The following is a 23,241-nucleotide window of genomic DNA, read 5'->3' on the forward strand; positions in this document are numbered from 1 at the left end:
AGGAGGATTCCCTTTTCTCCACACCCTCTCCAGCATTTGTTATTTGTAGACTTTTCAATGATGGCCATTTTGACTGGTGTGAGGTGGTACCTCATTGTAGTTTTGATTGGCATTTCTCTAATAATTAGCAGTGTTGAGCATCTTTTCATGTGCCTATTGACCATCTGTATTTCTTCTTTGAAGAAATGTCTATTTAGGTCTTCTGCTCATTTTTGGATTGGGTTGTTTTTTTTCCTGTTGTTGAGATGTATGAGCCATTTGTATATTTTGGAAATGAAGCCCTTGTCAGTCACATTGTTTGTACATATTTTCTCCCATTCTGTAGGTTGTCTTTTCGTTTTGTTTATGGTTTCCTTTGCTGTGCAAAAGCTTGTAAGTTTGATTAGGTCCCGTTTGTTTATTTTTGTTTTTATTTCTATTACCTTGAGAGATTGACCTAAGAAAACATTGTTACAGTTTATGTCAGAGAATATTTTGCCTGTGTTCTCTTCTAGGAGTTTTATGGTGTCATGTCTTATGTTAAGTCTTTAAGCCGTTTTGAGTTTATTTTTGTGTATGGTGAGAGGGTGTGTTCTAACTTCATTGATTTACATATGGCTGTCCAGCTTTCCCACCACTTGCTGAAGAGACTGTCTTTTTCCCATTGTATATTCTTGTCTCCTTTGTCGAAGATTAATTGACCGTAGGTGTGTGGGTTTATTTCTGAGCTCTCTATTCTGTTCCATTGATCCATATATCTGTTTTGGTGCAAATACCATGCTGTTTTGCTTACTGTAGCATTGTAGTATTGTCTGATATCTGGAAGGGTTATGCCTCCTACTTTATTCTTTTTCTTCAGTATTGCTTTGGCAATTCTGGATCTTTTATGGTTCCATATGAATTTTAGGATTATTTGTTCTAGTTCTGTGAAAAATATCGTGGGTAATTTGATAGGGATTGCATTAAATCTGTAGATCGCTTTGGGTAGTATGGCCATTTTAACAGTAATAATTCTTCCAATTCAAGAGCCTGGGATATCTTTCATTTCTTTGAATCATCTTCAGTTTCCTATAATTAATGTTTTATAGTTCTCAATGTATAAGTCTTTCACCTCCTTGGTGAGGTTTATTCCTAAGTATTTTATTTTTGGGGTTCCGATTTTATTTTATTTTATTATTATTTTAAAAATTTATTTGTTCATTCATTTTTGGCTGCATTGGGTCTTCGTTGCTGTGTTCCGGCTTTCTCTAGTTGTGGCGAGAGGGGCCTACTCTTCATTGCAGTGTGTGGGCGTCTCATTGCAGTGGCTTCTCTTGTTGCAGAGCAGGAGCCGTAGGTGCACAGGCTTCAGTAGTTGTGGCATGTGGGCTCAGTAGTTGTGGCTCATGGGTTCTAGAGCACAGGCTCAGTAGTTGTGGCGCATGGGCTTAGTTGCTCTGTGGCATGTGGGATCTTCCCGGACCAGGGATCGAATCTGTCCCCTGCGTTGACAGGTGGATTCTTAACCGCTGCGCCACCAGGGAAGTCCCAGGGTTACAATTTTAAAAGGTATTGTTTTTTTTACATTACCTTTTTGATATTTCATTGTTTATGTAAAGAAATGCAACCGATTTCTGTATGTTAATCTTGTATCCTGCTACCTGGCTGAATTTATCAGTTCTAGCAGGTTTTGTGTGTAGTCTTTAAGGTTTTCTATATATATTATCATGTGCATATAATGATACTTTTACCTCTTCCCTTCCAGTTTGGATACCTTTTATTTCTTTTTCTTTTCTGATTGCTGTGGTTAAGACTTCCAATACTACGTTGAATAAGAGAGATGAGAATGGGCATACTTGTCATTTATTTATTTTTTATTTGGCTGCACTGGGTCTTAGTTGTGGCACTCGGGATCTTTGTTGTGGCATGCAGGATCTTTAGTTGCAGCACACGAACTCTTAGTTGTGGCATGTGGGATCTTGTTCCCTGACCAAGGATTAAACCTGGGCCCCCTACATAGGGAGTGCAGAGTCTTAGCCACTGGACCACCAGGAAAGTCATCTGGGCATCCTTGTCTTGTTCCAGATTTTAGCATGAAGGCTTTCAGCTTTTCACTGTTGAGTATTATATTGGCTGTGGGTTTGTCATAAATAGTTTTTATGTTCCCTGTGTACCCACTTTGGTAAGACTTTTTGTCATGAATGGATGTTGAATTTTGTCAAATGCTTTTTCTGCATGTATTGAGATGACATGTGTTTTTTGTCTTTTGTTTATGTGGTGTATCACATTGATTGATTTGTGTATGTTGAACCAACCTTGGGAACTTGGGATATATCCCACTTGATCGTGGTGTATGGTCTTTTTATGTGTTGTTGGATTTGGTTTGCTAATATTTTGTTGAGAATTTTTGTATCTCTATTCACCAAAGGTATTGGCCTGTAATTTTCTTTTTTGGTGTTGTCTTTGGTTTTGGTATCAGGGTGATGGTCACTTCATAGAATGTCTTTGGGAGTGTTCCCTTCTCTTCCATTTTTTGGAAGAGTTAAAGAAGGATCAGTATAAGTTCTTTGTATGTTTGGTGGAATTCTCTTGTGAAGCCATCTGGTCCTGGACTTTTGTTTGTAGGGAGTTTTTATTTTATTTTTATTTTATTTTATTTTTTTTTGCAATACGTGGGCCTCTCACTGTTGTGGCCTCTCCCGTTGCAGAGCACAGTCTCCGGACGTGCAGGCTCAGCGGCCATGGCTCATGGGCCCAGCCGCTCCGCGGCATGTGGGATCCTCCCAGAGCAGGGCACGAACCCGCGTCCCTTGCATTGGCAGGTGGACTCTCAACCACTGTGCCACCAGGGAAGCCCTGTAGGGAGTTTTTGAATTACACATTCTATTTCACTTCTAGTGATCGGTCTGTTCAAATGACCTATTTCTTCTGGATTCAGTTTTGGTGAACTGTATGTTTCTAGAAACTTGTCCATTTCTTCTAGGTTGTTGAATTTGTTGGCATATAATTGTTCATAGTACTCCCTATGGTTTTTTGAAATTCTGTGGTATCAGCTGTTATGTTTCCTTTTTCATTTCTTACTTTGTTTATTTGGGTTCTCTCTCTTTTCTCCTTGGTGAGCCTGGCCAGAGGTTTGTCAATCTTACTTATCCTTCCAAAGAACCAGCTCTTGGTTTTCTTGATTTTTTTTCTATTGTGTTTTAGATCTCTATTTTATTTATTTTCTCTCTGATCTTTATTATTTCCTTCCTTCTGCCAACTTAAGGTTTTGTTTGTTCTTTTTCTTATTTTTTTAAAGTGGTAGGTTAACATTGTTTATTTGAGATTTTTCTTGGTTTTTTTGAGGAAGGAATGTATTGCTATGAACTTCTCTCTAAGAACTGCTTTTGCTGCATCCCATAGTTTTTGTATGGTTGTGTTTTCATTGTCTTTTGTCTCAAGGTATTTTTTAGTTTCCTCTTTGATTTCGTTGTTGGCCCATTGGTTTTTTAGTAGCATGTTGTTTAGTCTCCATGTAATTGTTTTCTTATCTTTCTTTTTCTGTGGTTAATTTCTAGTTCCATGCTGTTATGGTCAGAAAAGATGCTTGAGATAATTTCTATACTCTTAAATTTGTTGAGGCTTGTTTTGTGCCAGAGTATGTGGTCAATCCTAGAGAATGTTTCATATGTGCTTGAAAAGAATGTATATTCTGAGTTTTTTTTGATATAATGTCCAAATATCAGTTATGTCTGTTTTACTGTATTATTTAGGATTTCTGTTGCCTTATTGATTCTCTGCCTGCAAGATCTGTGTATTGGTTTGAGTGGGGTGTTAAAGTTTACTATTATTGTAGTCCTGTCAGTTTCTTCCTTTGTGTCTCGTAGTAGTTATTTTCTGTATTTTCATTCTCCTATATTAGGTGCATGTATGTTGACGAGTGTAAAATACTCTTCATGTATTCGTCCTTTTATCATTATATAATGTCCTTCTTTATCTTTCTTTATGGCTTTTGTTTTAAAGTTACTTTGTCTGATATAAGTATTGCGACCCCTGGTTTCTTGTCATTTCCGTTAGCATGAAATATTTTTTTCTATCCCCTCACTTTCAGTCCGTGTGTGTCCTTTGCCATAGGGTGGGTCTGTTATAGGCAGTGTATTGTAGGCTTTTGTTTTTTTATCCAGTCTGACATTCTGTGTCGTTTGATTGGAGCGTTTAGTCCATTGACATTTAAAGTAATTATTGATAGGTATGTATTTATTGCCATTTTAAACCTTGTTTTCCTGTTGATTTTGTATTTCTTCTTTGTCCCTTTCTGTTTTTTCTTTTGTGGTTTGATGGTTTTCTTTTGTATTATACTTATGTTTTCTTTTTCATTTTTGTGAATCCATTATATGCTTTTGATTTGTGCTTGCCTTCTTTTTTAAGTATGTTAACCCCTTCCTATATCTGTTGGGTTGGCAAAAAAGTGCCTTTGGTTTTTTTGTTTGTTTGTTTTCTTGGTTTTTTTTTTTTTTTGTGGTACGCAAGCCTCTCACTGTTGTGGCCTCTCCTCCCATTGCAGAGCACAGGCTCCGGACGCGCAGGCTCAGCGGCCATGGCTCACAGGCCCAGCCGCTCTGCAGCATGTGGGATCTTCCCAGACCGGGGCACGAACCCGTGTCCCCTGCATTGGCAGGCGGACTCTCAACCACTGCACCACCAGGGAAGCCCGCCTTTGGTTTTTAAGTGAAAGTAAAAAACACATTTTTCATTTTCACAACAACGTATTCACCCTTTTGTTCCACTACCTAGTGCCATTTTTCAGGCAACTTCATAATTCCGTCTTCCCAAAACTGTTTATCGTTTTGAGCAAAGAACTGTTCCAGATGCCTTTTACAGTCTTTGAGGGAATTGAAATGTTTTCCATTAAGAGAATTTTGTAAAGACTGAAATAAATGGAAATCTGAAGGTGCAACGTCTGGTGAATACAGTGGATGAATCAGAACTTCCCAGCCAAGCTGTAACAGTTTTTGCCTGGTCATCAGAGAAACATGTGGTCTTGTTTTATCCTGATGGAAGATTATATGTTTTCTGTTGACTAATTCTGGATGCTTTTCGTTGAGTGCTTTCAGTTGGTCTAATTGGGAGCAGTACTTGTTGCAATTAATTGTTTGGCTTTCTGGAAGGAGCTCATAATAGAGGATTCCCTTCCAGTCCTAGCATATTTACATCACCTTCTTTGGATGAAGACTGGCCTTTGGTGTGGTTGGTGGTGGTTCATTTCGCTTGCCCCACGATCTCGTCTGTTCCACACTGTTGTACAGTATCCACTTTTCATTGCCCATCACAAGTTTTTTTTTTTTTTTTTTTTTTTTTTTTTTTTTTTTTTTTTTTTGCGGTACACGGGCCTCTCACTGTTGGGGCCTCTCCCGTTGCGGAGCACAGGCTCCAGACGCGCAGGCTCAGTCAGCGGCCATGGCTCACAGGCCCAGCCGCTCCGCAGCATGTGGGATCTTCCCGGACCGGGGCACGAACCCGTGTCCCCTGCATCTGCAGGCGGACTCCCAACCACTGCGCCACCAGGGAAGCCCCACAATTTGTTTTAAAAATAGAATGTTTTCATTAAGTTTAAGTAGAGAATTGCATGTGGAAATACAGTCAAGGTTTTTTTTTCACTTAACTTATGTGGAACCCAAACATCAAAGCAATTCACATAACCAAGCTGGTGCAGATTATTTTCACTGCTTGATTTGGATATTTTGAGTATGTCAGCTGTCTCCCGCATGGTATAACATTGATTGTTCTCAATTAATGTTTTGATTTGATCGCTATCAACTTGGTCTGCCTGACCGTGGAGCATCATCCAGCGAGAAATCTCCATCACAAAACTTCGCAAACCACTTGACACTTTCAATCAGTCACAGCACCTTCTCCGTACGCTGCACAAATCTCTTTGCATTTTGGTTGCGTTTTTACCGTTCTAGAAATAATAAAGCATAGTATACCGAAAGTGGTGCTTTTTTTCTTCCATCTTCAATATTAAATGGCTACACAAAAATTCACCAATTTTGAGTAGTCTTTTTAAATGCACGCTGATATGACAGCTGTCACATACAATCTAACAAAATTGTTTTGAAGTTAAAGAGAGCTACGTGCTACTAGAGCCATCTTATGAAAGAAAAACGAATAAACCTTTTGGCCAATTCAATATTTCCCTTAGACTGGTAGTCATATAAGCTCAAACACATAGTAGGAAAAAGAAATCTACATTTTCTTACTCTTCTCATATTATGATTTTGGTGTCCTCTTTTACATCTTCATGATCATTCTTTTGCTCTTCATTGTGGTTATCATCACTTTCACAGAAATATTTTGATTTTTTTTTTAATATGTGTACTGGCTTATGTAAATGATTTACTTTCCAATTGTGATTTTCTCTTTCCTGTAGATTCTTCTTTTTTATTTAGAGAAGACCTTTCAATATTTCCTTTAGGATAGGTTTAGTATTGCTGTATTCTTTAGTTTTTGCTTTTCTGAGAAATTCTTTATCTCTCTTATCCTTTTTTTTTTTTTTTTTTTTTTTGCGGTACGCGGGCCTCTCACTGCTGTGGCCCCTCCCGTTGCGGAGCACAGGCTCCGGATGCACAGGCTCAGCGGCCATGGCTAACGGGCCCAGCCGCTCTGTGGCATGTGGGATCTTCCCAGACCGGGGCACGAACCCGTGTCCCCTGCATTGGCAGGCAGACTCTCAACCACTGTGCCACCAGGGAAGCCCCCTCTCTCTATCTTTTTTTTTTTTTTTTTTTTTTGGCGGTATGCGGGCCTCTCACTGTTGTGGCCTCTCCCATTGCGGAGCACAGGCTGTGGACACGCAGGCTCAGCGGCCATGGCTCACGGGCCCAGCCGCTCCGCGGCATGTGGGATCTTCCCGGACCAGGGCACGAACCCGTGTCTCCTGCATCGGCAGGCGGATTCTCAACCACTGCGCCACCAGGGAAGCCCTCTCTATCCTTTTAAAATTTATTTATTTTATTTTTATTTTTGGCTGTGTTGGGTCTTCGTTGCTGCACATGGGCTTTCTCTAGTTGTGGTGATGGAGGGCTGCTCTTTGTTGCAGTGCGCAGGCTTCTCGTTGTGGTGGCTTCTTGTTGTGGAACACGGGCTCTAGGTGCACGGGCTTCAGTAATTGTGGCTTTTGAGGTCTAGAGTGCAGGCTCAGTAGTTGTGGCGCACGGGCTTGGTTGATCCGCCACATGTGGGGTCTTCCCAGACCGGAGCTCAAACTCGTGTCCGCTGCATTGGCAGGTGGATTCTTAACCACTGCACCACCAGGGAAGCCCTCCTCCTGTTCTAAATGATAATCTTCCTGGGTAGAGTATACTAGGTTGCACATTTTTCCCTTTCAGGACTTTGAATATGTCTTGCCACTCCCTTTTGGTCTGCAGTGTTTCTGTAGATAAATCTGCTGATAGCCTTATGGAGTCCACTTGTAATTAACTCTTTGTTTTTCTTTTGCTGCCTTTAGAATCCTCTCTTTGTCTTTAAATTTTGCCATTTTTATTATGATATGTCTTGATGTAGTTCTGTTTGGGTTTATCTTGTTTGGAACCCTCTGTGCTTCCTAAATCTGCATATCTGTTTCCTTCTTTAGGTTTGGGAAATTTTCAGCCATAATTTCTTCAAGTACATTTTTGATGCACTTTTCTCTTTCTCCTTCTGGGATCCCTATTACGTGTAGATTGGAATGCCTTATATTATCCCATAGGTCGCTTATGTTGCTTTCTTTTTTTTTTTTTTTTTTTTTTTTTTGATCTGGCTTTCTGCTCTCCTGATTGGGTGGTTTCTGTTATTCTATCTTCCAGGTCATTTATTTGTTTTTCTCATTGTTCATTCTGCTATTCATTGCTTTTAGCTCAGCTTTTGTCTCTGCAAATGAGTTTTCTATTTTTTCTTGGTTCTTCTTTATAGCTTCTTGTTCCTTTTTACAGTATTCTACATTTTAATCAATAGTCTTTCTTAATTCTTTCAGTATTTTCATTATCTCCTTTTTGAAACTGGTGTCTATTAGAAGAGGTGTGTTTCATTGTTTGTTCTTTCAGGGGAATTCTCTTGGTCTTTGGGAGTGGTTGCTGTGCTTCTTCATTTTATTTATATTTCTCTTTGTGAGTTTAGGAGAAACAGTTATATACTGTGGTTGTGGAGAGCTAGTTATACGTGGGTGTGTTCCTCAGTAGTTTGTGTGAGTTTAATATATTTGGTGCAAGGGCTCTTTTTAGTATGGATGCCTGTCGCCTCTTTCCTCATGTGCTGGTTGTTATTTCCTTGATAGCCGGTGTGCAGATGCGGCAGCTCGTGCCTGGTCCTCAGGTTTGTGGTGGCGGCTCAGGAGCACCCTAAGAGCATATGATGGGAATCGAGGTGGCTTGTGACCACTCCTGGAGTCCAGGCAGGCAGCGGCAGGGCCTCAGGACCAATCCTGGGGTCCGGGAGGGAGGCAGCGAGGCTTGCAACCCCTCCTGGGTTCTGGGATGGAGACGGGGGGGCTTGTGACCACTCCTGGCATCTGGATGGGTAGTAGCAGTGGATCGCGACCACTCCTGAGTTCTGGGAGGGAGGCAGCGGGGTCAGGAGACCACTCCTGGAGCCCTTGCAGGCACGGGCTCAGAGGTCCTGCCCTCTGAGACCACATGCACAGGGAAAAAGGCTACAATCCGGGCCCTGCCCCTCCTCATGCACCCCTGAAACAATGGTGACTGGCCTCTAAGGTGGCCCAGGCTTCCTCTGAGTACACCTTCAGTTGCGCTCACACTGGATTCCATTCCCCCTGCAGGCTGTTTCCACACGGCCAACCCTAGTCCTCTCTCTGGTTCTGATCTCTGAAGCCAGAGTTCCAGCACCCAGCCCCCACCCACGCTGGTGGAAGAGTGTCTCAGGCTAGGGAGTGCAGGGTGGCAGCACTGACCATCTGTGTAGTTCTCCCTCTGCTCTGGCTGCCACAAACCCAGTGCTGCATTCACTTATGAGGCTCAGAAACTCCCCTTCTGTCCTAGCCAATCTCCCCACTGGTGAGGGAGTTCCCAGGGTGCCGGAACCTTTCCTCTTTTACAGCTCCCTCCCAGGGGCGCAGGTCCCATCCCAATTCCTTTCTTGCATTTTTTTTTCTTTTTTCCTACCTGCTTACTGGAGATTTTCTTGCCATTTCAACAGTCTGGGGTCTTCTGCCAGCTTACAGTAGATATTCTCTGAGAATCATTCCACGTGTAGATGTATTTTTGATGTATTTATGGGAGAAGGAGAGCTTCATGTCCTACTTCACCATCTTGATCACTCCTCTGTGTGTCTTCTTTGGAGAAGTGTCTAGTTAGATTTTCTGTCCATTTTTTGATTGGGTTGTTTGTTGATACTGAGCTGTTGAGCTGTTTGTATATTTTGGAGATTAATCCCTTGTCAGTCACATCATTTGCAAATATTTTCTCCAATTCTGTGGGTTGTCTTTTCCTTTATTTATGGTTTCCTTTGCTGTGCAAAAGCTTGAAGTTTTATTAGGTCCCATTTGTTTATTTTTGTTTTTATTTTCATTACTCTAGGAGGTGGATGCACAAAGATATTGCTGTGATTTATGTCAGAGAGTGTTCTGCCTATGTTTTTCTCTAAGAGTTTTATAGTATCCAGTCTTACATTTAGGTCTTTGATCCATTTTGAGTTTATTTTTGTGTATGGTGTTAGAGTTAACTGATCATAGGTGTGTGGGTTTATTTTTGGTCTTTCTATCCTGTTCTGTTGATCTGTAAGTCTGTCTTTGTGCCAGTACCATACTGCTTTGATTTCTGTAGCTTTTTTTTTTTTTTTTTTTTTTTTTTTTTTTTTTTTTTTTGCGGTATGTGGGCCTCTCACCGTTGTGGCCTCTCCCGTTGCAGAGCACAGGCTCCAGGCACGCAGGCTCAGCGGCCATGGCTCATGGGCCCAGCTGCTCCGTGGCACGTGGGATCTTCCCGGACCGGGGCACAAACCCGTGTCCCCTGCCTCGGCAGGCGGACTATCAACCACTGCGCCACCAGGGAAGCCCGATTTCTGTAGCTTTATAGCATAGTCTGAAGTCAGGGAGACTGATTCCTCCAGCTCTGTTTTTCTTTCTCAAGATTGCTTTGGCTATTCAGTGTCCTTCTGTATTTTGTTTGAATGATATATAATCTTATTTATTTTGGATGTTTTTCTTTTGTTTTCATTTTTGATGAGTAAGATTGCTTATATACTTTCTTTCAGAACTAACGTTCTGACACTTAACTAAGGTAGCATAATTTTTCTCTCTTTACCTTCAAAGGTTGCTCAAGAAACAGATGTTAGAGCACAGATTCGTCTGCAGTTTCGTGATGTCAATGGAGAACTTGTAGCTGTGCAGAGATCTATGGTTTGTACTCAGAAAAGCAAAAAGACAGAATTTAAAAGCCTGGAAGGAGTCATTTCTAGAACAAAGTAGGTGTTTATTATATATTTGAATTATCTGTTCATTTTTTTTGTCTTTAGGTCTATAAAACTATGTTTTTTCCTACTACTTTAAGTTTATTTTAGGGGAGCTTATTAATTTTTTAATGGATTTTATCTTTAGAGCTGTTTTAGTTTCTTAGCACAACTGAGCAGAAAGTACAGATCCACCTTGACTCTACACCTGCACAGCCTTCTCCACTATCAACATTTAATTTTTTATTTGATACTATTTATCAGTTAAACAGAATGATCCCATTAAAGATTTAGTGATAATGCTCCGCTCCTTTGAGTAATTTATGGACAGTTGCTGAATTGAAGGTGCATAATTACTCAAATATAGATTGAATGAGTGAAAAGTGCTAGTAATCATGTCTATAGGGAAGGATGAGATAAGCAGACAGGTCCCTTTCAACTGTTGTCATTCTGTTAAGGGCAGGTATCATATTGTAATGGGTATGGATATTGGAATTAGGTAGGCTGCTCTGAATTCATGGCTTTATCCTTGTTGAGCAAATTACTTATCATCTTATCTCTTCCTTTCATTTATTCATTTGTTAAACTAATTAAATAATTTCTTTATTTAATCAATAATGTGTCACACCTGTTATGTGCTAGGTACACTGTACTAGCTACTGGCTTGTCAAGTGGATTCTTTTCACTGGCTTTTAAACATACTCAGGTCTCTCCCACAACCTCAGATTTCATTTCACTCCAGTTACGGTCTGTCTCCATCTTCCCCTTTATAGGCAATTTTTTCAAAAGAGTTGTTGATACTCACTGTCTCCATTTCTTGACTTCCTCCTGACTCCTACTCTAGCCCCATTCTTCTACTGAAACAGCTCCAACTAAGGTCACAAATAACCTCTGTATTAATTAGGATAATGCTATTGCTGTACAAAATAGACCTCCTTATCTCAGTGAATGACACCCCCATCCATCCAGTGACACAAACCTAAGTCTGTCTTGACAGCTTCCTTGCCATCTATATTCAGTTTATTACCAAGTCCTATGGATTTTGCCTAACTGCCTGTTCAGTCTGTTTCTCTCCATCTCTATGAGAACCATTCTTGTTCAAGCTACCATCATCTTTCCCTGGTCTAATGTCTTAATCTCCTGGTCTATCTTTGTCCATTCTGTCCCCCTACAAAACATTCTTAGTACATTCAGTGTAATATTTTCAGAATACATATAAAATGACAGTAAAGACAGACACTGCATCCACTCACCTAATCTAGTTGTTAACAGATACTGGACAGAAGATATGAAAGAAAATGGTCAATTTATCCTTCTGATGAAAGATGCTGAGAGATCTCTTGGAATCCAAGGGCAAGGATGCTTCTGGCCCTGGGTATAATGAAGTGGAGAACTTATTTAAAAGACCCTGAGGCAGATCTCTCTATTTGATTGCTTTGTCAATGGGACCATAGAACTTAGGTCTGTTGATTAAGAATCTTCCTTGGATTTGCTTGGATGGGCATCACTAAGGTTTGCCTTTATACTCCTTTTACTGTGTGTCTTTTACTGAACAATCCCTTATCTAATCTGTACAGTCAAAAAGAAAACAATACAAAAATAATTGGCAAAAATTATCTTTCTTCTAAATTAATATAATTTATACTTTGAGAACTTATTTACCATAAAATAAAAATAATATTACATGTAAGGCAAATATTTTTAAAGTTTTAGTAATGTACATTTCATGCATATACAACTCATTTTTTCTACTATCAAAAATTTATTTCATGAGAAAAGTCCAAATGTATTGCTGCTTTCCTAAGATTTTATTCTGAATCATTGTGGTAAGTTTAATTGATCTTTCTTTTCCTCCTATTTAAATATATACCTGTTTTTCATCAGTGAGGCTTTACTGACCTTACAGAATAAATTGGTGACTTTAAAAATAAATAAATAAATAAATAAAATAAACTGTACAGTCTTTAGATGTTTTTAAGTACCTTTGACTGTCTGTTATGTATCATCATGTTTTGTTTTATTCTTTTAAGTCTCTTATTTTTAAGTTCTGGGGATGGAAGATAGTTTATTTTCCTCTACGTATTATCTATAAATGTTTTAGGTCATTATATTAAAAGTCCAACTATGTAAAAAAAAAAAATTCTGACACCTTTTCCCCACCACCGCTTTACATTTTCATTAGGGAACTACTGAGTCATTTAAGAGTTATACCTTTTAATATGAGAAAGCTATCCACAGGGAGTGGTTGAGGGGCCTTTTTTTGTTGTTTTTTTTTTGCAGGTACAGCATGAAAGATTGACTAAGTAACAATATTTTACATAAGTTACTGATTTTCGTTTTCTATAGGCATGGCGAAAAGGTCAGTCTCAGCTCCAAGTGTGCAGAAATTGACCGAGAGATGATAAGTTCTCTTGGGGTTTCCAAATCTGTGCTAAATAATGTCATTTTCTGTCACCAAGAAGACTCTAATTGGCCTTTAAGTGAAGGAAAGGCTTTGAAGCAAAAATTTGATGAGATATTTTCCGCAACAAGGTTTGTAACCTTTATTTAGATTTTGTAGTCCATTAAGTTATTGAGCCAGAGTTGCAATTTGGATGCTTCTTTTTTTTAAACAGAAAGAAGTTGTTAAGCAAGAAAGTCAGCAGTTACTACCTCTTATCCAGTGGCAACCAGTCAGCATATTTCCTTTCAGTTTTCTTTCTTTGCATCTTTATTTACCTGGTTGACAGTATATATGTAACATTTGTACTTACTATTATGTCATAAGCATTTTCTAAGTTATTAAAAACTCTTAGTAAATGTAATCTTAATGACTGCATTATAGTCCATTGTTTGAATATACTATAATTTGCTTAGCCAGAAATTTGATTTTTATTTAATATCTTCAAAGGTACATTAAAGCCTTGGAAACACTTCGGCAGGTACGTCAGACACAAGGTCAGAAAGTAAAAGAATGTCAAACAGAACTAAAATATCTGAAGCAAAATAAGGAAAAAGCTTGTGAGATTCGCGATCAGATTACTAGTAAGGAAGCCCAGTTAACATCGTCAAAGGAAATTGTCAAATCCTATGAGAATGAACTTGATCCATTGAAGGTAATTTGGTTTCTTATATGCTGAGGAGGTCACCATTTACCATGGTATCTCTCACCCTAAAAGCATTATTTTTCTGTTCATTTGAATGGTGTGTATATTTCTTGAAAAAAAATTATCAGAGACTATATAACGTTATGGTTCATGTCTTACGTCTGTATTTAAGTTGCCCAAAGAACTTGGATTTGAGGCTAAACAAATTTGTAGCATCATATTAAATTAGTAATGTAGATCACTAATTTTTAAATATCAGTGTAATGGCTCAACCTTACAGTTATGTATTTTTTTTTTTTTTTTTTTTTTTGCGGTACACGGGCCTCTCGCTGTTGTGGCCTCTCCCGTAGCGGAGCATAGGCTCCGAATGCGCAGGCTCAGCAGCCATGGCTCACGGGCCTAGCTGGTCCGCAGCATGTGGGATCTTCCTGAACTGAGGCACGAATCCGCATCCCCTGTGGCAGGTGGACTCTCAACCACTGCCCCACCAGGGAAGCCCTACAGTTCTGTATTCTTAAGGAGACTTTTTTTTTTTTAAATTGACAGGTTTTTCTAGGGAATTTTTATAATTTGCAGGATGTTCTTGACATTGCACAAAATTTGAAATTGGTGTATAATGTGTTGATATATTTGCAAATGAGTTAGCTTTCTAAATTCTGTGGTTTATAAGTAAGATCTTAAAGAAATCCCATTTATTCATTTCACAAGCATTTATTAAGTGTTTCCTGTGTGCCAGGGTATACTATGCTTGGGGCTATAGGTACAAGGAGAACTACAATAGTGTCCTTGCCCCTTAAGGTGTTCCTAGTCTAAATGAGAGCATTCTTAAAAATGGCTTTTTAAAGTTGCAGATAGTGGGAGATTTAAGAAAAAAATTTTTTAATTATTGATTTAGTTTTTTAAAACTCACCTATAAATGCTGGTATAGATCTTGGAATTGTAATATGGAAAAACTTTGGTTTCCTATCCCAGTGCCCATTGATATGAATGTATCTTTTAGTGAATATTTATTGTTTTGTGCATAGCACTGTGCTAGGTGATCTTGGGGATAAGGAAGCCAATGACTTAGACCTTGCTTTTAATGATCTTATAGTCTAGTTGGAGAAGTAATGAATATATTTTAAAAGATAGGATTATAAAGAAGTAAAGTGAAGAGCTATGTGAATGATATAGTTTAGAACAGAGGTTCCCACCCCCTGGGCCATAGACCAGTATTGGTCCGTGGCCTTTTAGGAACCAGGCTGCACAGCAGGAGGTGAGTGGCGGACAAGTGAGCAAGCTTCATTTACTGTTCCCCATTGCTTTTATTACTGCCTGAACCATGACTCTCCCAACCCTGTCCAAGTCTGTGGAAAAATTGTTTTCCATGAAACCAGTCCCTGGTGCCAAAAAGGTTGGGGGCTGCTGGTTTAGAACATAGGTTCTTTAAGAGCTAAAAGATGGTGACTGTGGCACAAGTGAGAAAAGAAAAGAAAAAAATGGATAAATTTGACTTCATCAAAAGAAAAGTTTGTGGGCTTCCCTGGTGGCGCAGTGGTTGAGAATCCGCCTGCCGATGCAGGAGACACGGGTTCGTGCCCTGGTCCGGGAAGATCCCACATGCCGCGGAGCAACTAAGCCCGTGAGCCATGGCCGCTGAGCCTGTGCGTCCGGAGCCTGTGCTCCGCAACGGGAGAGGCCACAACAGTGAGAGGCCCGCATACTGCAAAAAAAAAAAAAAAAGAAAAGTTTGTTTTACAAACTATACCATCAAGAAAGCAAAAACACAACCCATAGAATGGGAGAAAATATTTGCAAGTCACATATGTGATAAGGAACTTCTTCTATCTGGGATATATGAAGAACCCAATAAAAAAAAGTAACACAATTTGAAAATGCACAAAGGCTCTGAATAGATATTTCTCCAGAGAAGATATGTATGTGTCCAATAAGCACATGAAAAGATGCTTGACGTCATTATTCATCAGGAAAATGCAAATCAGAATCACAATGAGCTATTACTTCACACCCACTAGAATGGCTAAAAGTCAAAAAGATAGGTAATAATTATTGAAAAGGATGTGGAGAAATTGGAACCTTCATACATGATGATGGGAATGTTAAATGGGGCAGCCACTTTGGAAAACAGTTCAACAGTTCCTCAAAATGTTAAACATAGGGACTTCTCTGGTGGTACAGTGGTTAAGAATCAACTTGCCAATGCAGAGGACATGGGTTTGAGCCCTGGTTTGGGAAGATCCCACATGGTGGAGCAGCTAAGCCTGTGTGCCACAACTACTGAGCCCGTGTGCTATAGCTACTGAAGCCCACGCACCTGGAGCCTGTGCTGCACCTGGAGCCTGTGCTGCACCTGGAGCCTGTGCTCCACAGCAAGAGAAGCCACTGCAATGAGAAGCCTGCATGCTGCAACGAAGAGTAACCCCTGCTCACCGCAACTAGAGAAAGCCCACGTGCAGCAACGAAAACCTAACGCAGCCAAAAATAAATTAAAATAATAAATAAATTAAAAGAAAATGTTAAACGTAGAGTTACCATATGACCTGGCCATTTTACTCCTAAGTATCTTATATCCAAGAGCAATTAAAATGTACATCTATACAAAAACTTGTATAGAAAAGTTCATAACAGTATTATTCATAATAGCCAAAAATGGAAACAATTCAAATATCCATTAACTGATCAATAAAATGTGGCATATCCATACATGGAATATTATTCAGCTTTAAAAAAGAATGAAGTTCTGATACAAGCTACAGTAGGCAAGAACCTTGAAAACATGTTAATTGAAAGAAACCATTCATAAAAGACTACATAATTGTATGATGCCATTCCATTTATTTGAAATGTCCAGAATAGGCAAATCTATAGAGACAGAAAATAGATTAACAGTTGCCTAGGGTAGTGGGTAAAGAGGAATAAATAGTGACTGCTTAAGGGCACAGAGTTTCTTTTTTGGAAGTGAAAATGTCATGGGGGATGGTTGCACAACTCTGAATATACGAAAATATGTTGAGTTGTACACTTTAAATGGGTGAATTGTATGGTAGGTGAATTCCATCTCAATAAAGTGATTTTTAAAGTGATGGCCTGGCCTTTGGGGTGGAACCACCATCTTCCAGTAATTCACCAAAATGACCAACACAAAGGGAAAGAGGAGGGGCACCTGCTATATGTTCTGTAGGCCTTTTAGGAAACATGGAGGTGTTCCTTTGGCCACATACATGCAAATCTACAAAAGTGATATTGTAGATATCAAGGGAATGAGCACTGTTCAAAAAGGAATGCCCCACAAATGTTACCATAGCAAGACTGGAAGAGTCTACAGTGCTACCCAGCATGCTGTTGGCATTGTTATAAATAAGCAAGTTAAGGGCAAGATTCTTTTTTTTTTTTGCGGTACGCGGGCCTCTCACTGCTGTGGCCTCTCCCATTGCGGAGCACAGGCTCCAGACGTGCAGGCTCAGCAGCCATGGCTCACGGGCCTATCCGCTCTGCGGCATGTGGGATCTTCCTGGACCAGGGCACGAACCCGTGTCCCCTGCATCGGCAGGTGGACTCCCAACCACTGTGCCACCAGGGAAGCCCAAGAGCAAGATTCTTGCCGAGAGAATTAGTGTGCATGTCAAGCATATTAAGCACTCTAAGAGCCAAGATAGCTTCCTGAAACAGTCTGAAGGAAAATGGTCAGAAAAAGAAGGAAGCCAAGCAGAAAGGTACTTAGGTTTAGCTGAAGTGCCAGCTTTCTCCACCCAGAGAAGCACACTTTGTGAGAACCAATGGAAAAGAGCCTGAACTGTTGGAACCCATTCCCTATGAATTCATGGCATGATAGGTGTAAAGAAAATAAAAGACCTGAATTGTAAAAAAAAAAAAAAAAAGTGATAGCTTGGAATGGAAAGCTATCACAAGACCTTCAAGGGAGAAGCTGATCTGGGCCATAAAGATGGGGAAAAATCAAATTGACAGACTAGAAGCTATTTTATATGTTTTGTTTGTTTGTTTGTTTGTTTGAGGTACGCGGGTCTCTCACTGTTGTGGCCTCTCTCATTGCGGAGCACAGGCTCCGGACGCGCAGGCTCAGCGGCCGTGGCTCACGGGCCCAGCTGCTCTGCGGCATGTGGGATCTTCCCGGACCGGGGCACGAACCTGTGTCCCCTGCATTGGCATGCGGACTCTCAACCACTGTGCCACCAGGGAAGCCCTATGTGTTTGTTTTGTTTTTTCTAATCTTTTTTAAAAATTTATTTATTTGTTTATTTATTTGGTTACGCCAGGTCTTAGCTGCAGCAGGTGGGCTCCTTAATTGTGGCTTGCCAGCTCCTTAATTGCAGCATGTGAGCTCCTTAGTTGTGGCTCCAGGGCTCCTTAGTTGTGGCATGTGAACTCTTAGCTGTGGCGTGCATGTGGGATCTAGTTCCCTGACCAGGGATCGAACCTGGTCCCCCTGCATTGGGAGCTCAGAGTCTTATCCACTCTGCCACCAGGGAAGTTCCTGTATGTTTGTTTTTATTTTGTATTTTTTTCTTTTAAAACTAATATGTGCTCACAATGAAAAAATTATGGAAGAATATTAGTTGAAAAGTAAGAGATGCTCTTCCTACTCCTCATGTCTGACCTCCCACATATATCTTATGATCAGGTGGGTTTTCTTGCAAAAATACACTACGTGTGTATACAAACATGCACATGTATATATGTACATATTCACAAATACAAGCTTATTAAAACAGGACTGTGAGTAAGAGCCTGGTTAAGTAAATCAAGGTAAAAGGAGTGGGAGCTAGGATTTGCAGTCAGATTATGAAGAGCCTAATGGGTTTAGAATTTAGTGCAATAGGCATAAGAGTGAGAAAAAGTATGTTATATTTTAGAAGTAGTTGTTCTAATAACTGTGTGTAGGTACTGTGGTAGTTACCAAGATATTGGAACACATTTTATTTTCTTCAGGAGCAGCCTGGTTGGAAAGATGACAAGCACATATAAGGCAGAAAAAGGCAAGAGCTGTGAGAGCTTTGAGGAGGAAAGAAGAGAAAGTCTGAGGTGGCCAGAGAGGATTTCATAGGACTTAATTTGGGGTATCATTTTGTTGACCTTAAGTAGACAGGTAATTACAGATATGGTGACAGCAAAATGCAGGCTGTCTTTGAACAGTATCAAGGAAATCCTCATAGTTGAAATGGAGCATTTGTATAGGAAATGATGTCAGGGTAGAGCTAAGTGATAATACCTGGTATTTATTGAGCAGTGCCAGGATTCTAAACAAGGCTGTAGCAAACGTTGAGGTGTTTGTTTATTTCTTTATTTGTATTTAATTTTGGCTAGTCCAAGAGTTTAATCTTACTCTCTGTATCTTTAGAGCCTAGCCTGATACCTGGCACTTAGCAGGTGGTTCAGTAAATATTTATTAAGTGGATGATTTCCAAAGTCCTTTTGTTTTTTAGCTCTGAGTTAAAAGGATTCTTCCCTTCATAGAACTCAGCATAAAGCTTGAATCAGATCATCTTCCCAGCAGCCATCCAGTAGACAGCTCCATTTCAGTACTGCACTATAATTCATGCTTTCCCATTTTTACGGATTTCCTACATTTTCAGGAACTCTCTCATAAACTACTTTATTCCCATACCACCACATCCTATCCTGACCTTGGCCCACTTAGGCCTGTTTTCCTTTCTTGCCCTCAGTGGAAATGGGTTGAGAAATTTGTTTTCAAGTTCAAAAGCACCCTTTGGCCCTTTTATTTATTCTTCCACACATAAGTTCATGATCCTTATGCACCTTATAGCCCAAGTGCCTGATTCTTTTGTCTTATTTCACACACCTAAGCTTTGAACACTCTGCTGCTATATTTTTTGTTGTCTTTCTATTTGTTTTAGCTTCTTTTACTAGGTTGTGTGCTCTGGGGATAGAGCCTGTGTTTTGTGCTCTGGGGTTCGAGCCAAAGCACAGATGTCGAAGGAGTCCCCAGCATCTAGTTACTGGCTGGATTTAAGGAATGAAGCAGCTAGAGATGTCACAAAAGATCTAAGCCAAGATAATGTGTTTTTTAAAAATTTATTTTTTTAATTTATTTTTGACTGCTTTGGGTCTTCGTTGCTGTGCACAGACTTTCTCTAGTTGCAGCGAGCAAGGGCTACTCTTCATTGTGGCATGTGGGCTTCTTACTGCCGTGGCTTCTCTTATTGCGGAGCATGGGCTCTAGGTGCATGGGCTTCAGTAGTTGTGGCTCGCGGGCTCTAGAGTGCAGGCTCAGTAGTTGCGGTGCATGGACTTAGTTGCTCTGCAGCATGTGGGATCTTCACGGACCAGGGATTGAACCTGTGTCCCCTGCATTGGCAGGTGGATTCTTAACCACTGCGCCATCAGGGAAGCCCCAAGATAATGTTAATGCTGCCACAATACAGTGAAAACATTGATAGAAACTGAGTAGTTTCTGAGAAGTAGGGTACCATAACAGAGGTGTTAATATTCATTGCTCTTAAGAATTAATCCAGTTCTGTTTGTTAGATTGCTCAAAGATATTTTGTGAACACAGAATTTTTTTCACAAGTGATGTGAATGGTTCTGTTCATTGAGGGCCTACTGTATGCCCAGTTGCTGATCAAAGTGCTTTAAAATGTATTATGTGAGCCCCACAGTAACCCCGTGAAGTTTCATAGGTGAGAAAAGTGAGGCACAGGTATTCACGTTGGAAGTAAGGGGTAAAGCCAGGATTTGATTCCAGGCTTCTCTGATTCCTAAACTGATACTTTTTTTTCTTTAGTCAGATTTATTGAAATATAATTTACATTTAGTAAAATCCACCCTTTTGAAAGTATATGATTTGATGAGTTTGGGCAAATGCATACAGTAGCGTTATTATCAGTACAGTCAAGATAGAACATTTCCATCCCAAATAGTTCTCTCAAGTCTATTTGTAGTCGGTCCCCTTCCTCCATTTCCAGCCCTTGATAATCCCTGATTTGTTTTCTGTCAGTATAGTTTTGCCTTTTCCAACAAATGCCACATCAGTGGAATCATACATTATATAACCTTTTGTGTCTAACTTCTTAGCATAATGCTTTTAAATTTATCTTTGTGGTTGCATGTATGAGTAGTTCATTCCTTTTTATTGCTGAGGGTATTCCACTGTAAGGATATATTACAGTTTGTTCATCCGTTCCTTTGTTGATGGACTTCAAGTTGTTAATCAGCTTTTAGCTATTACAAATAAAACTGCTATAAACTTCTGTGTACAGGTCTTTGTTTGGAGATATGTTTTTATCTCTCTTGGGTAACTCCCTAGGAGTGGGATTGTTAGGTTGTGTGTTAAGTGTATGTTTTACCTTAAGAGCTGCCAAACTATTTTTCAAAGTGGCACGTTTGGTAGTCCCACAACAATGTACAAGAGTGCAGTTGTGCTTCATCATTGTCAGCACTTAGTATTATCAGCTTTTTATTTTAGCCATTAAAATAGATGTGTGATAGAGTCTCTGAGCAGCTTTTTTTTTTTCATTATGGTTTTAATTTGCATTTTCCTAATGTTAATCAACGTTGAGCATCTTTTTATGTGTTTATTTGCCATTTGAATATCTTTTTTGGTAAAGTGTCTGTGCATATATTTTGCCTGTTTTCAATAGGTTTTGTGTGTGTGTATTTTTTGGTTTTGCTTTTGGTCTTACTATTGAAGCTGTGAGAGTTCTTTAATTATTCTTGGTATAAGCTCTAATTGGGTATGTGTTTTGCAAATTTTTTTCTTCTTCTTAACTGCTTTCAAAGGGCAGGAGTTTTTAATTTTGATGAAGTCCAGTATATCAAAATTTTCTCTTATAGCTTTTGCTTTTTGTTTCCTATCTAGGAAATCTTTGTCTGACCCAAGGTCACAAAGATTTTCTTCTTGAAGTTTTCTAGTCTGAGTTGTTATATTTAAGTATATGCTCTATTTCAGCTTAACTTTGAATATGGTGTGAGGTAAGGTTGAGATTTACTTCCTTTTTTTTTAAGTTAATTTTTACTGGAGTATAGTTGCTCTACAATGTTGTGTTAGTTTCTGCTGTACAGCAAAGTGAATCAGCTCTATGGAGGTTTACTTCTTTACATAGAGATGTCCAATCATTCCAGCTCCCAGAGCTTGTAGTCTTAATTGTTATACCATCCTGCCTCTCAGTCTCATCTCCCATTTTTAAGTATGTGGCTTTATACAAGTCCTCTGAGTCTCCTACTTAGCATGTACAGGCATACTTTGCTTTACTGTGCTTTGTATATACTACATTTTTTTCTTTCTTTCTTTTTTTACAAATTGGACGTTTGTGGCAACCCTGTGTCAATCAAGCAAGTGTGTTGGTGCCATTTTTCCAATAGCATTTGCTCACTTTGGAAGGCAGCTATGCTCACCACTATAGCACCAACACCATTTGCTCACTGTGTGTCTCTTGTCACATTTTGGTAATTCTTGCAGTATTTCAACTTTTTTCATTATTATATTATGCTGTTCTGCAATCAGTGATCTTCGATGTTACTATTGTAATTGTTTTGGGATGCCACAAACCACATGCATATAAGATGGCAAATTTAATCGATAAAAGTTGTATGTGTTCTGACTGCTCTACCAAACAGCCATTCCCCCATCTTTCTCCCTTTCCTCAGGCCTTCCTAGTCCTTGAGGTACAACAATATTGAAATTAAACCAGTTAATAACCTTATAATGACCTCTAAATGTTCAAGTGAAAGGAACAGTCACATGTCTCTCACTTTAAACTAAAAGCTAGAAATGATTGAGCTCAGTGAGGAAGTCATATCAAAAGTGAAGAGAGACTGAAAGCTGGGCCTTTTGTGCCAAATGGTTAGCCAGGTTGTGAACGCAAAGGAAAAGTTCTTGAAGGAAATTAAAAGTGCTACTCCAGTGAACTCATGAATGGTAAGAAAGTTGAAACAGCCTTATTGCTGATATGGAGGAGGTTTTATTGGTCTAGGTAGAAGATCAAACCAGCCACAACATTCCCTTAAGTAAAAGCCTAATCCAGAGCAACGTCCTAACTCTTCAATTCTTTGAAGGCTGAGAGAGGTAAGGAAGCTGCAGAAGAAATATTTGAAAGTAGCAGAGGTTCTCGAGGTTTAAGAAAAGAAGCTGTCTCCAAAACTTCAAAGTGCAAGGTGAAGCAGCAAGTGCTGATGAAGCTACAGCAAGTTATAAAGAAGATCTAGCTAAGGTCATTAATGAAGGTGGCTTCACTGTACAATAGATTTTCAACGTAGGTAAAACAGCCTTATACTGGAAGAAGATGCCATCTAGGACTGCCATAGCTAGAGAGAAGTCAATGCCTGGCTTCAAAGCTTCAGAGGACAGGCTGACTGTTGTTAGGGACTAATGCGGCATGTGACTTTAAGTGGAAGCCAGTGCTCATTGACCATTCCAAAAATCTTCAGGGCCCTTAAGAATTATGCTAAATCTACTGTGCCTGTGCTCTATAAATGGAGCAACCTAGATGGCAACATCTCTGTTTACAACATGGTTTATTGAATATTTTAGACCCATTGTTGAGACCTGCTGCTCAGAAAAAAAAAAAAAAAAGGATTTTTTTTTCCCAAAAAATATTACTGCTCATTGACCATGCATCTGGTCACCCAGGAGTGCTCATGGAGATGTACAATGAGATTCATGTTTTCATGTCTGCTAACACAGCATCCATTCTGCAGCCCATGGATCAAGAAGTCATTTTGACTTTTAAATCTTTTTAAGAAATACATTTCATAAGGCTATAGCTGCCATAGATAGTAATTCCAGTGATGGATCTGGAAATTG

The 23,241-nt window shown here is 39.6% G+C and overlaps 1 protein-coding gene and 1 pseudogene across 1 annotated transcript in view; both read left to right on the plus strand.

The window, feature by feature from the left end:
* Positions 1–23,241, plus strand: part of RAD50 (RAD50 double strand break repair protein) — a 114,570-nt gene that overhangs the window by 21,700 nt on the left and 69,629 nt on the right. Inside the window, exons 3-5 of the mRNA XM_059063363.2 lie at positions 10,241–10,392; positions 12,724–12,909; positions 13,268–13,472. Coding sequence (XP_058919346.1) covers positions 10,241–10,392; positions 12,724–12,909; positions 13,268–13,472 — 543 coding nt within the window. The remainder of the gene's footprint in view (positions 1–10,240; positions 10,393–12,723; positions 12,910–13,267; positions 13,473–23,241) is intronic.
* Positions 16,592–17,303, plus strand: LOC131756325 (large ribosomal subunit protein eL21-like; annotated as a pseudogene).

This window comes from Kogia breviceps, chromosome 4 (genome assembly GCF_026419965.1).
Source record: "Kogia breviceps isolate mKogBre1 chromosome 4, mKogBre1 haplotype 1, whole genome shotgun sequence".
Taxonomy (NCBI): Eukaryota; Metazoa; Chordata; class Mammalia; order Artiodactyla; family Physeteridae; genus Kogia; species Kogia breviceps.